The sequence below is a fragment of the Ceratotherium simum genome, chromosome X (genome assembly GCF_057802395.1).
Source record: "Ceratotherium simum simum isolate JZ-2026a chromosome X, ASM5780239v1, whole genome shotgun sequence".
Classification (NCBI taxonomy): Eukaryota; Metazoa; Chordata; class Mammalia; order Perissodactyla; family Rhinocerotidae; genus Ceratotherium; species Ceratotherium simum.
The window spans coordinates 1,180,509-1,195,272 of NC_141940.1; the positions used below are offsets into that span (position 1 = coordinate 1,180,509).

The following is a 14,764-nucleotide window of genomic DNA, read 5'->3' on the forward strand; positions in this document are numbered from 1 at the left end:
CCAAGGCTTCTATTAAGTTTACAGAAGTGGCCTCAGGTTTTCTGTGAGACTAGAGAATATTGGCTCTGCAAATGTGCTTCCACTTTGCTCCCCAGATGAACTCAGTTTGAACTCTGTCCACTTTGAAGTCGACTTAATAGACGAATTACAGGAATGTTTAATCTTTGAAGCATGCTGTATCCCAAAATTTCTATTAAAACTATAGAAAACTTCTGATTATGAGAACTCAGCATTAAAAACTGACCCACTTCTTGGTGTATGCCCGAAGGAAATGAAATCTGGATCTCAAAATGATATCTGCACTCTCATGTTCATTGCAGCATTATTCACAATAGCCAAGATATGGAAACACAGCCTAAATGTCTGCCAGTGGATGAATGGGTGAAGAAAATGGTGTGTGTATATATATGTATATATGCATACAATTTTCAACAGCATGGATGAACCTGGAGGACACTATACTAAGTGAAATAAGCCAGACAGAGAAAGACAAATACTGTATGACCTCACTTATATGTAAAATCTAAAGTAGTCAGACTCATAGACGCAGAGAGTGGAATGGTGATTGTTGTGGCAGGGCTGGTACAGGGGAAAATGGGGGGAGTGCTGGTCAAAGGATACAAAGTTTCAGGATAAATGAGTTCTGGAGATCTAACATACAATGTGGTGACTACAGTTAACGGTACTGTATGATATACTTGAAATTTGCTAGGAAGGTAGATCTTACATGTTCTCACCACACACACACAAAATGGTAACTATGTGAGGTGATGGATATGTTAATTAGCTTGACTGTAGTAATCATTTAGCAACTTGTGTATATGTATCAAAATACCAATTTGTACATCTTAAATATATATAATTCCCATTTGTCAATTATACTTCAATAAAGCTGAAAGCAAACAAAAAACTGACCTGAATTGATTGTCTTGCAGGTATGAGAGAATTGAAATCCCAATCCATATTGTACCTCATGTAACCATTGGAAAAGTGTGCCTTGAATCAGCAGTTGAGCTGCCCAAGATTCTTTGCCAGGAGGAGCAGGATGCATATAGGAGGATCCACAGGTAGAAACCTTCGTCACTCCTCTTCTCCACCTTTCAGGGCATAGTCCCTACTCCCATCTTCTGTCCTTTCACCTTTAGCAGCTCAACTCTTGAGCCCGCTTTCCTTTCACCTCTCTATGAGTCATAATGTTTCTCACATTGTATGATAATAATCTCTTTAACATTTGTTTCTCTCCTGCTGCACTTTATATCCTTCAAGGGCAAAGACACTTTTTTTGGTTGTAAAAAAAATAAACTACAACATTTTAGTAGTCCTGTTGCCAAGCACTAGGTCTTGCCCAACAAATGTGTACTATGTGAAGGCTTCAGTCAGAGACAGTAATTTCAAAATTATCTCCTTGAATTATCTCAAAGTTCTGAATAAAATCATGTCCCCAAAATCATGAAAAATTTACCAATAACTAGAATTTAAATTATATATACTCATCTAATCCAGTTGGCAAAGGTCTGGGGTCATTTCTCATTTTGTTAGTCCGTGACCATTTTGTTTTCCCTTCACTGCTACTTTGCTACTAATCTGAACTGTTTTATCCCTTTAGCCTCACACATCTGGACTCAGTAACCAAGATCCATAATGGCTCAGGTAAGATTTTCTTTTCTTGAGTATAGGCAGTGATCCCTGAAATATTCAGCTGACAGAAGCAAATGTAGTTTAAGTGATTGAAGTGATGGGTACAAGTTATCCTCAAGTTTCCTTTCCTAAGAGCTTTGCCATTCATTAATCCTGCTCCCAACCTTTCTGTTGAACCCTGTGGACTGTTGAACACTGTAAATGCTACCTAGAGTGAGACTGGAGGAAAGACAGGAACGGGGAGCAGGGAGGGCACTGATTTTTTTGTGTTTGCCAGTTTCCATGGTGTAATACCCCTACCATGGCTGATTTCAAACAACTAACATGGCTTCAACCAGCTCACAAACTTCCTGAAATTTCAACAGTCAGCTCTCAGGAGCTGGTCTAAGCTGGTTCCAGCATACCACTACCAGCCTATTGTGGTGGGAGATGAAAGAGATGGATAGACAGACAGACAGACAGACAAATAAGAGGGAGGGCCTGAGGGAGGAAATCTTTTTATGTCAGTAAATGTAGAAGGAATTCCTATACAAGGCCAAGGAACAGAAAGCTCAATATAATATACACACTAAATCACTCTTCCCCAACATACACACCTACCCATTTGCACCTTCTCTCTGACTAACCTTGACTCCCACGCCATTCTGTGCGATCTTCCCCTGTGACTAGCAAAGTCACCAGTGAGGAAGAAGGGGAGGCTTTCAAGTGGTATGGGCAATTACTTTGGGAGGAAAAGAAGAGAGAGATAACTTTGTCTATCTGTCCCATCATTTCTATCTGAAGGTAAAACATGACAGAGTTAAAAGTGGGTAATATATGATATGTAGCCATACTCTCAAGCCACAGTAATTTAAAAAGTATGGTAATAACTCAAAAATGGACAAATCAGTAGAACTGAATAGACCCCAGAAATAGGCCCATGTATATATTAGAATTTATATTTAAGAAAGATGTTACTCCAAATAAAACAAAAAGGATGGATTATTCACTGAATAGTGTAGGGACAGTTCATTGTTTGTTAGTTTATTCATTCAAGAAACATCTGAGTGCCTACTCTCAGCTAGGCACTATTCTAGGCACTGGGGAACATTGCTCAACAAAAGAGACAGTCTTAACCTTAATGGATTTATATTCTTCTATTTCCACTTGGGGAAAAAATAGATTCCTACCTAACACTCTACACAAAAAATAAACTCCAGATGTATTTAAACTTTTACTATTAAATATAGTACAACCACTTTGGAAAACAGGTTGACAATTACGATTATCAAATGTGCCACCAGTTCCTCTCCTAGACATATACCCCAAAGAGTTGAAAACAAGTGTTCTAACAAAAACTCGTACAGGAATGTTCATAGCAGCATTATTCACAAGAGCCAAAGGGTGGAACCAGCCAAGTGTCTGTCAGTGGGGGAATGGACAAAGTATGAGCCATCCATACAGCGGAGTGCTGCTCAGCAACAAAAAGAACAAACTACTGAGACATGAACAACCTGGATGAATCCATTATGCCAAGTGAAAGAAGCATCACACAAAATGCTGTATACTCTATAGTTCCATTTATATGAAATTCAAGAATAGGCAACTAATCTGTGGTGGCAGTGAGGGGATCAGTAGCTGCTGGTGCCAGAGGTGAAGGGGCATTGACTGCAAAAGGGAACTGCAGATGGGCTTGTGGCCTGCTGGACATAGTCTATATCTTGATTAGAGGTGGTTCCAAGGGGTATGCATTTGTCAAAACTCGTTGAACTCGACACTTAAAATGGGGTCATTTTATTGTCTGCAAGTTATACCTCTATAAAGCTCATTTTAAAGGGAAAAAAGTACAGAAGGACAATATAAAAGGATGTTTTTCAAACTCTTGGGAGGTGGTGGCATAAGTATAATCTGAAACCCTGAACTCACAAATTGTTGATAATAATCTTTAAAAGAAGGATGGATTAAGATAAAGTTATCAGTGTTTCACTTTTTCTTTTGGCTAAGATTAAATTGAGATAATTAGATGAGGATGTGGAGGAAGTGAACACTCCCATGTACTGTTCCTGGAGGTATAATTTGGTACAATCTGGAAAATACTGGATAATCAGTTTTAAAATGTACATGGACTTGAATCTAGCAGTTTCACTTCTAGAAATGTATCCTTCAAAACTTTGTAGGACAAGTGTGCAAAAGTAAATTTAAAGGGATATTAATTGCAGTCTTTATAATAGCAAGAAATTGGATGTCACTGAAATGTCCATCAATAGAGGACTTATTAAAAAGGTACATCCATTCCGATGAACATTGTGCAGCCCTTAAGAAAGCAAGCTAGATCTTTACTGACACAGAATGTCGTCTATGGCATATTGTTATGTGGAGAAAAAGTAACATCCAAAATCATACAGGTTTTATTCAAAAGTATACATATACCTGCACACACGTACACACACATATACATACATGTATATCGTGGACGATATACCCCACAGTATGACAGTGGTCATTTTCAATAAGGTAGGTATTATGAGAGAGAAAAAGATATTTCTATTAGGCGGAATTTGTTTTAAGAAGAGTGCCATAGAATCTTTGTCTCATCATGAAGCTGAACATTCATAGTAAGGCATGAAAGATGCTAACTCCCTTACTCTTCATCTCTCTGTTTTTTCCTCATTTTAAAAGAGGAGCTTTCAGGTGACTTGGATTAACGTATTTATTTCTTCAAGGTATGTAACGTTTGATAAGCAGTTTTCCTACTGGCCTGGACTTAGTGGAAACCTAAGTTGCAGAAGGCAGAGTTCTAGCTCTTTAGGACGTTATGGTCATTTACAGTGTGAGAAGGTCTGAGGTCTGGGCAAAGAAACCCTTCCGTAGCTCTTAGCCCTTTGGTCTAAGGGAGTAAGGAGCTGGTCATCTTTCTACTCTCGGCATAGCCAGGCTTCCCTCCAGCCTATGGATCCAGGGATGTTCAGGATGGCCTCCAGATAGGTATCTTCTTGGCTCAGCTCTTCTGTCTTTCCCCTGGCTGGCCATACAAAATCATCTGCTAGTCCTACTTATTGTACTTGTTCTACTTCTTCCTCCAACCCCTTCTTTCAGTGCTCACAGTTGGAGGACTGTTGGTGGTGGTGGAGTGTTAGCTTATCTGTGTTTTTCCTATTGAAGTGTTTACCAAGAATCTGTGCAGTCAGATGTCGGCAGTCAGTGGGCCTCTCCTACAGTGGTTGGAGGACAGACTGGAGCAAAACCAACAGCATTTGCAGGAGCTGCAACAGGAAAAGGAAGAGCTTATGCAAGAACTTTCTTCTCTAGAATAAAGCAGGAGACAACATGGGGTAAAAAACTTTTTTTTTCAATTTGTGTATTAAACATGGTCTGAAAATTCATATACCTCATGTGTAGGCAAACTCTTTTTGTAGGAGCAGCTCTTTTTATATCCCAATGGATGAGTTTTATGCATGCAGTAAACACAAGATGTCTTCGTAAAAGTTTCATTAGGGCTTAATGAGCCCTCCTACCTGTAACTGGCCTACAAAGAGCATATGCAAGATGATTTAAGTAGAATATGAAAGGTTTTTTTCTAAAGGCTATGGAAGGTACATTGGCAAGGACATCCTGTAATATATGTCCAGGGAGTATATTTTAAATGTTTATTTATCCCTTGTTTAACTAGGAAGTCTTTATTTTCATTTTCAGATACACTCACTCCCTAGAATAAGCTAAAGGAAGAAGAGTATTTCATGTTTCAATTTTGTAGTTATGATGCTTATGTTGAACAAGTAAATAAGTACACAAGAGTTAGTGGAAGGAAGTGAAGGTGACTTGTCAGCTTCTACTCTTTGCTCTCATTGAGAGGCATATGTCTTATGTCTTCCTTCTTGATCTCTAAAATATGTATTCTGAGATAACTATCAAAGGTTGAATCTGTATGGGTGCCCTTTTTTTTTTTTTTGAGGAAGATCAGCCCTGAGCTAACATCTGCCAATCCTCCCCCCACCCTTTTTTTTTGCTGAGGAAGACTGGCCCTGTGCTAACATCCATGCCCATCTTCCTCCACTTTATATGGGACGCCACCACAGCATGGCTTGCCAAGCAGTGCGTCGGTGTGCGTCTATGATCCCAACCGGTGAACCCCAGGCCGCTGCAGCAGAGCAGGCAAACTTAACCGCTTGCGCCACCGGGCCAGCCCCTGGGTGCCCTTTCTAACCAAATAGATGAGTTCTTGCATATTTGACTCTGAAGGAAATTCCTATTGAACAGATGCTATTTACCTAGGAACTTCCCTTATAATATAAATGTGTTTTTCCAGAAACATTTAGAACTTAGGATGTAGCAAAAAAGCATGTTCTAAAAAGTTCTGTTGCATTATTCTTACGGTATGTAACCACAAATGATAAGTGTGTCTTCAGAAAAGAGTCAAGCCTACTGCATACGGGAAATTAAAGTGGGAATTGGAGGATGTGGAAAGAAAGAAAACAAAGAGAGCCTGATCCCAACAATGGGGACAAAGGGCTGGTTTTGGTTTTTGTTTGTTCTTTTTGTTTCTCCCTAGATTATTGTTTTTCAAATTTCAAAGTGTAGTCCAAAACCACCTGCACCAGAATCACTTGGAGGTCAAACTTTGTCTCTGAGGTGGTACCCAGAAATCTTCATGAACTTTCCATCTGATTCTGAGGCATACTAATGTTTGAAAACCATTACCCTAGGGCATATGGAGTATAAATGCTGTATTTTCCCTCATTTCCCACAACCACAGTTCTTCTCAATTCTTTTCTTTCCCTGTAGGAAAGACGAAAATATCCAGGTATAAAATTAATTAAGCTAAATCAATTTTGAAGAAGAAAATTTTGGAGGATTCATATTACCTGACTTCAAGACTTACAATAAAGCTACATAATCAAGACGGTATGGTATATGCCCAACTGATTTTGACAAAGTTGCAAAAGCAATTCAATGGAGGAAGGATAGTCTTTTCAACAAATGATGCTGGAACAATTGGACACCCATAGGCAAAAAAATGAACTTTGACCTAAACTGCATCCCTTGTACAAAAATTAACTCAAAACCTATCATGGACTTAGATGTAAGACGTAAAACTATAAAACTTTTAGAAAAAAATCATAGAAAAACCTTCAGAATCTTGGGCTAGGCAACAAGTTCTTGGCCTTCACACCAAAAGCACAATCCTAAAAGGAAAAAGTTGACATATTGGGCTTCATCAAAATAAAAAACTTTTGCTCTGCAAAAAATTTAAAAGGAGGAAATTATTGAGAGAAATTATTTGCAAACCATATATGTGATCAATCTAGACTATATAAAGTCAACAGTAAAAAACAATCCAATTAGAAAATGAGCAAAAGACATGAATAGACATTTCATTAAAGAGGATATATGGATGGAAAGTAAGCACATAAAGAGATGTTGAACTTCATTAGTCATCAGGGAATGCAAATTAAAACCACAATGAATTATGGCTACATACTTATCAATAAGAATGGCTAAAGAAAAAATAATGAAAATACCAGATGCTTTTGAGCATACAAACTGGATCTCTCATACATTGCTGATAGGAATGTAAAATGGTACAGCCCCTCTGGAAAAGAGTTTGGAAATTTCTAATAAAGTTACACATGCAGGTACCACAACCCAGCAGCTGCAGTCCTGGCCATTTGTCCCAGAGAAATGAAAACCTATATTGGCACAAAAACTTGTACACACATGTTCTTAGCAGCCTTATTTTAATATCCAAAAACTGGAAAAAAAACCCAGATGTCCTGCAGTTGAGTGGGTGGTTAAACCAACCATCCATACCATGAAATACTACTCTGCAATGAAAAGGAACAGACTATCGATACACATAACTTGGTTGGACCTCAAGGGTATTATGATGAATGAAAAAAGCCAGTCTCAAAAAAAGGTCATATACTGTATGATTGCATTTATATAACATTCTTGAAATGACAAAATTATAGAAATCAAGAACAGATTAATGGTTGCCAGGGATAGGGACTGGAGGCAGTATGGGGTATGTGTCACTATAAAGGGATAACAGAAGGAGTTCCTTTATGCTGATGGAAGAGTTCTGTATCTTGCTTGTGGTGTTGATTACATGAATCTCTGTCTTTGCTAAAACTACATAGACCTGCACACACCCATAAATGAATGCACGTAAAATATGGTGAAACTGAATAAGGTCTGTAGTGTCAACCATTGTCAATATGTTGGTTTTGAAGTTGTACAATAGTTATGTAAAATCTTACCACTCGGGGAAACTGGGTGAAGGGTACATGGGACTCCCTGTACTATTTTTGCAACTTCCTGTAAATCTATAATTATTGCAAAATAAAAAGTTATAAGTATTAAATAGGGAACTAGGATGTATGGTACTTATTTTATGAAATAAGAAAAGAATTATAAAAAGAAGATCTGAGGGGAATAAAATGATGTGAATATTTTTAGCGGCCAACCTTGAACACCCTTTCCCTTTCTGGGCTTCATTTTCTTCATTTATAAGGTTAGAGACCACCAAGGTACCTTTAGCTCAGTGTTCAGTCTTTAAAAGTGTTGAGCATCACAAGGAACAGTGATGTGAACAGGATGTATCATTACTTTCCTACCTGTACCAATCTGGCTCACCTTCACACAAAATAATGCATTCCACTCACAACCCTGTATCCCCTTCTGGTCAGCAGATTCTCTATTTTCAATCAAGACTCTGATGAGAATAATATACACCTGCTTTCTTTCTCTGTTGTCTCATTTCCTATTCATTCAACTCATTGCATTCTGACCTCTGCCCACATCACTCCATTTAAACCACTCCTGCCAAAGTCACCAATGAGCTGCCCATAGTAAAAGTCAATAGGTGCTTTTCCTGTCCTTAATTAATCTCTCAGTCTTGAGACAATTAGCCACTCTTTGAAATCTACCACTCTCGGCTTTTGCTATTTTATTCTTTTCTGGTTTTTCTCTGCTCTGGCTGTTCCTTCTCAAATTCATTCATAGGCTTCTCCATCTTTGCTCACCTATATGCAGTTGACAGACAAATTTGTGTCTCCATCCAGACCTCTCCCTGAACTCTAGACCTACATTTCCACCCACTTACTACACATTTCCACTTGACTGTCTTAATGGCACATCAAACTTGATACATCTAAATCTGAACTCCTGGTTTTCAATCTAAACCATATTCCCTTCGAATGTTTTTTACCTCAGTGAATGGAGCATCCATTTGCACAAACCAGAAACCAAACAGACATCTTTAACATCTCCTCTCTCCATCACCTTCTAAACTATTTACATTGATAGAGTTATGGCCATTTGAATAATGTAAGAATTTGAAAGTGATACCCCAGTAGCTATGAGCACATCCAGCACCCAGATATTTGTTCTCAAATACTATCCTTCAGTAAGGGTAACCAGGGCTCCCCTGGGAGAAATGGCTGGTTCCAGGGCTGGGGCAGAGAAAGTACAAGATAAGCCCAGATCATCTTTTTGAGCCATAAAGTAAGGAAATGGGTCCAGCCTGAAGGGGTTCCCATTGGCAAAATCTGGACAATTTGTGCATAAAATTAATGAGAGTAAAGCATTATATAAATTACTATAAGAATCTTGAGTCCACATTGATAAAAATAAATCAATGGGAGAAGAAAGTAAGCTCTTTCTTTAAGAAGAAAGCCAACTAGTAAACTTAGAAGGAAGAATGAAATTAGAAAATACCCTTGGGTAATCATCATAGTAGTGGCTGATTCAGGTGTGAGTCATCAATGGATGCTAAGTCAGGTTGATGGGTGGAGGTTTAACTGTCAAAGACATGAAAAATAGGGGAAGGCCAAGGGGTGTCCCCAGACTGAAAGAGATTTAAGGCATGAAAACTAAGTGCAACGTGTGTTCCTATATTGGATTCTGGAACAGAAAGGAAAAAGAAATTGTTAGAGCAGTTGCAATATTTGAATGGGGTCTTTGAATTGTAGTGTTGTATTACCTGATTAGGAGGGAGATGTGTATAGGATAACAGCTCTGCCATGGTGACCTGGTGCCCATGTGGTATCCACATATGCCACATAAGCAAGGCCTGAACTACAGCTAATCTGAGTCTTGGCAGAACAGCTTGAGATCCTCTGTTACATGAGAGGATGGAGGCCTGTAAAGAACTGCTCTGAGGCCATCTGCCACCCACCTCCCTACCTCCTCTGGGAGGCTGTCATGAGACAGTTTTTCATTGTCTCCTGGGTTCTGCTGAGGTATGAGGATCACTCACTTCCTCACCCCTCTCAGGGTATGAATACAGACTATAAAACTGCTTAGTTGCAGTCTAGCAGGGGCTCCTCAGCAATGGGGTGTCTCACAGTTCACATCACAGTCATCCAGCCTCTTTCATTGCAGTTTCATCCATTTTGGTGTGTGGGACAAGGACCACAGGGAGCTGGTACCTTTGGTTTCTCTTCCCTTTGCTGACTATGTAAGTAATAAACTGAGTCTAAAAAGGGCTTGTGTGGCTTAACCAGCCAAATCTGTCAGTCTTAGTCTTGTGCTTGACAAAATTGGTGCCCAACATGGGGCTGGTAAAGTTAAAATGCCGTTTTAAAAGACAAACGGCCAGGTTAGGGGATAAGATAAACTCCCCAGGATCTGGTGATACAGCTCTCACTTAAGTGTTGGGTGAGAGCAGGGAGAGTAAGGGTCCTCCCACTGTCCTATGTGTTCAGGGGCTACGTGGTCTGAGAGGATATAAAAGGACTCCCTGAGATCAAATAGCATATGCTACCTGTTGATAAACATTTGGAAGTTAAGCAGCAGGAAGTAGGACTGAAACAAGTCATTTGATTGGTGCCTTAGCTGTCCTTAAAAGTTCATTTGTTATAGCTGACAAAAGGCCACTTAAAACCAAAAGTCAATTCAAAGCAGTGCTTATTGGTACGAGCAGCTTTGCAGCCTCCCCCAAATTGCTCCCTAACTTCAGCTACTTTAAGAGAAGAAACTTCAGTCAACTTCCAGCATGACAGTCTGTAGACCCACTCCCCAGTGAAACTGGTGAAAATTATTTTTAAAAAACTTCAAGTGTCTGGAAGTGGTTAAGGGCAAACAGCAAGTCAAAAAATATCTACTGAAGAAAATCTACAAAAAATTTGCTAAGAATTTCGAGTATTTGAACTGAAATCTGCTCCCTCCTTCCCCTCTCCCATCTCAACAAGGAGACTCCACTCTGGACTGGTGCAGCCAAAAACACAGGGTTCCCTCTCCCCCCAGCTCCCAGTTGGTGGGCTTTCTTCCCAGGAGGAGCAGGACTTCAGCATCTCTCATCCTTCCCCCCACTACCTGTTGCTGAGGCTAAGTACAGTTGAGAGGTGTGAGGGCTCCCTACTCCTATCCAGACCCTACTCGTGGGATGGAGGCTCTAACTTGGTCATGGTGCACTGAGAATACTGGGTCCCTGATCACCCTTGCCCCAGCTCATGGGGTGGTAGTTCCATGCCAGGAGAGACAAGCTGAAAGGACCTCAGGCTACTGCCCCCTCCTCCACTGACCATTTAACTCCTAGAGGAGAGGTGTCACTCAGAGAGAAGTTTGCCATTATCCCTATCCTCAGCTCCAGAGCCCTGGCTCAGAGATTTTGCCTAGGGGGAGAAACAGGACATAAAACAGATAGCTCCTGCTCTCTTCCCAGAGGAACTGACTACATTTGCAACAGAATGTGGAGAAGTTCAAGCCTAAGGGCGCTTGTAAAAATGGTAGAGATTGTGGTGAAAGCCAGTTTGTGGACTCAGTGAATAGCCCGAACAATCCTGAAAAAGAAGAACAAAGCAGGAGGAACACACTTCCTAATTTTAAAACTTACACAAAGCAATGGTAATCAAGACATTGATTTCAGGTGGGATGTACACCTGAAATTTATATAATGTTATAAACCAATGTTACCACAATACAAAAATAAAATATAAAAAAAAAAGTTTGGTACTGTCACAAGGATAGACATATAGATCATTGGAATAGAATTGAGAGTCCAGAAATAAACCCACACATCAATGGTCAACTTATTATCAACAAGGGTGTCAAGACTATTGAATGGGGAAAAAATATTCAACAACTGGTGATTGGACAACTGGATATCCACATCCAGTAGAATGAAGTTGGACCCCTACCCCACACCATATTCAAATATTAACTCAAAATATATCAAAGACGTAAATGTAAGAGCTACAACTATAAAAACCTTAGAAGAAAACATAGCAGTAAATCTTCATAACCTTGGTTTTGGCAGTGGTTTCTCAGATATGACACCAAAAGCACAAGCAACAAAGAAAAAATAGATAAATTGGACTTCATGAAAATCGAAAATTTTGTGCATCAAAGGACATTATCAGAAAGTGAAAAGACACTCCAAAGAATGGGAGAAAATATTTGCAAATCATATAAATAAGGGTCTAGTGTCCAGAGTATATAAAGAACTTTGACAACTCACACAACTAAATTTTTTTTTAATGGGCAAAAGATCTGAATAGAGAGTTCTCCATGGAAGATATACAAAATGTCAATACGCACATGAAAAGATATAAAGGCATCATTAGGCATCAGGGAAATGCAAATGAAAACCATGAGATACCAGTTCACACCCATTAGAATAAAAAGGTATGATAATTACAAGTGTTGGCAAGGATGTGGAGAAATTAGAACCCTTGTACACTGCTGGTGGGAATGTAAAATGGTGTAGCCAATTTAGACAATAGTTTGGTGGTTCCTTCAAAAGTTAAACATAAAATATTACAAGACCCAGCAAGTCCACTCCTAGGTATATATCCCACAGAATTGAAAACAAGTATTCAAACAAAAAGTTATATATGAATGTTCATAAGAGAACTACTCATAATAACTAAAAGGTGGAAACAACCCAAATGTCCATAAACTGTAATAAACAAAATGTGGTATATCCATACAATGGAATATTATTTAGTCATAAAAAGGAATGAATTACTGACACGTGCTACAACATGGATGAACCTTGAAAACATGATGCTAAGTGAAAGAAGGCAGACACAAAAGGACATGTATGATTCCATTTATATGAAATGTCCAGAATAGGGAAATCTATAGAAACAGAAAGTAGATTAGTCATTGCCAGGGGCTAGAGGGAGGGGGGATAGAGGGATGATAACATAAAGGTATTGGGTTTCTTTTCGAAGTGATGAAAATATTCTGAAGTTGACTGTGGTGATGGTTGCACAACTCTGTGACTACTAAAAACCATTGAATTACATGTACACTTTGGGTGAATTATATTGTATGTAAATTATGTCTCAATAAAGCTGTTTATAAAAATGAAAAAAGAAGAATCTTCCCTGTACTCCCTCAGTTCCTAGCTGAGGAGATAAGATGTAGTATTTCTTTTTGGAAAAACAAACAAAAAATTCCTCTTAGATTTTGGATAAAAGAGTTTAAAGTAACCTTGTGAGTGAGGCTTGGGCCAGTTAATTGTATGTATTCTTGTAAAAATGTGTAACTGGTGTTGAAGTATGTTACATGTTTAAACTGTACATGTTCATAACATGTTGGAAATGTTCTCTGATGTCCAGAGTTTTCACTATATAAATAACGTCTTGGTTGTCAGCAAGTTGAAAGTCTCAGTCTCAGTGGCCGTGGCTGCCCACCAGATGGAGTGACTGATAAGCCACAACAAAATTCAGATGCCTGTTTGCCAAGGAATATTTCTTGAAACAATGGGGTGAATTTATAATGCTGTCAGTCAAAGAAAAACAGCTGTGTTTCACAAGGTAAAGAACTCTATGTTCCTGATTAAAAAAAAAAAAAGGCTGTAACTCCTGTCAAAAATTGGCCCATTGGTTTTATGGTAAAAGAGGCTGCATCAGACTTTTGACCCCCTCTTGGGCTATTGGTGGTGCCTCACTGCCATTAAGACCTTTTCAGGTTACAATGTTGCTATTTCAGTGCAGTCAGCTGACTATGGTCACACCACTGAGGTCCTTGAAACTAATTTGTGTTCTGTTTTATTTGATGGACATTCTTCATACTCCCATGCTCGTGGCTGATACTGCTGAATGTACTGTGGGACTAGATGTCTTGAGAATGTTTAAGACTTTTTCAGGTTGTCAGGGATGTGCCCAGTGGGAGAATGCCACAATCAGAACAGTGATGGTGGGATGAGTGCACCTCTGGGAGCCCACCTGGCTCCCCACCCCATCTGTGTGGTATAAGGGCAGTATAGGATGCCAGGGCAAGAGAAGTGGGGGATCACTATCCTGAGGAAGGAGCTAGTAGAAACAGGATGAAGTCTGTATGGCCTGATCTTTATCCCACCCCTTTCTCTTTCCTTGAGGCCTTTGATACACAGGTTCTTGAGGATGCCTGGGCCTGGCTCAAAGATGGATCAGCTCTCTTAAGGCCAGACTGGGCCTCTTACCCCCTCTCAACCCCATAATTAGATATTTTATTTAGATGGGAGGTACCTTTCCAGGGAATTGCCACATTTACAACCTGCACTGCCTCTCAAGTGTGTGCTGCACTGGGACCAAGCCTCCGTGGTCCACTTATCTTTTTCAGTACTGGGCTACTGCAACTGTGCAGGTCCAAAAAACACTGCTTAAAACTGTGCATAGAAAAGGGAACTCTGCTCAATGGGCAGAGTTGCTGTGGTGCTAGCCTTAGAACATCCCCCCAAATGCACCTCGTTACATTTTCACTGCCTCATGGGCAGTAGCCAACATATCGGCAATTTGGGCAGGGTAGGCTGGCACCTGATGGGACAACTGGATGATCAAGTCAGCCTCTGTGGGACAAACATTACAGCAACAGATTGTACAAGACCCACGTGAGCCATGTGGATGCCCATGGACAAGGAGCCTCAGAGGATGAACACTAGAATCCACACATTCATCAGACCTGTCCTGCCCAGCCAGCAGGCACTATTGAAAGATGGCATGGACTCAAAGGAAACACTGAAAAAAACAACTGGATGACTGAGGCTCAGCTCTCAGTTTAGCACACACTCATGACAGTTTGGGCTATAAATGTGACAATTCCACAGAAGGGTACCTCCCATCAAAATAGAATGTTTAATTATAAGGTGGTGAAGGGGGAAGAAGCTTACACTGGCTTTACAAGACCCAAAGTGCAGAATTAACCCTTCTCACTCTAC

The 14,764-nt window shown here is 39.8% G+C and overlaps 1 protein-coding gene across 9 annotated transcripts in view; it reads left to right on the forward strand.

The window, feature by feature from the left end:
- BRCC3 (BRCA1/BRCA2-containing complex subunit 3) overlaps window positions 1–14,764 on the forward strand; it is a 101,325-nt gene that overhangs the window by 70,040 nt on the left and 16,521 nt on the right. For 4 of the 9 annotated variants that reach the window (XM_087427068.1, XM_087427074.1, XM_087427070.1 and 1 more), the window contains 2 exons: window positions 936–1,067; window positions 1,607–1,650. In XM_087427068.1, the coding sequence (XP_087283194.1) occupies window positions 936–1,067; window positions 1,607–1,650 (176 nt within the window). The other 5 variants (XM_004443562.3, XM_087427071.1, XM_087427069.1 and 2 more) reach the window with 4 other exon arrangements.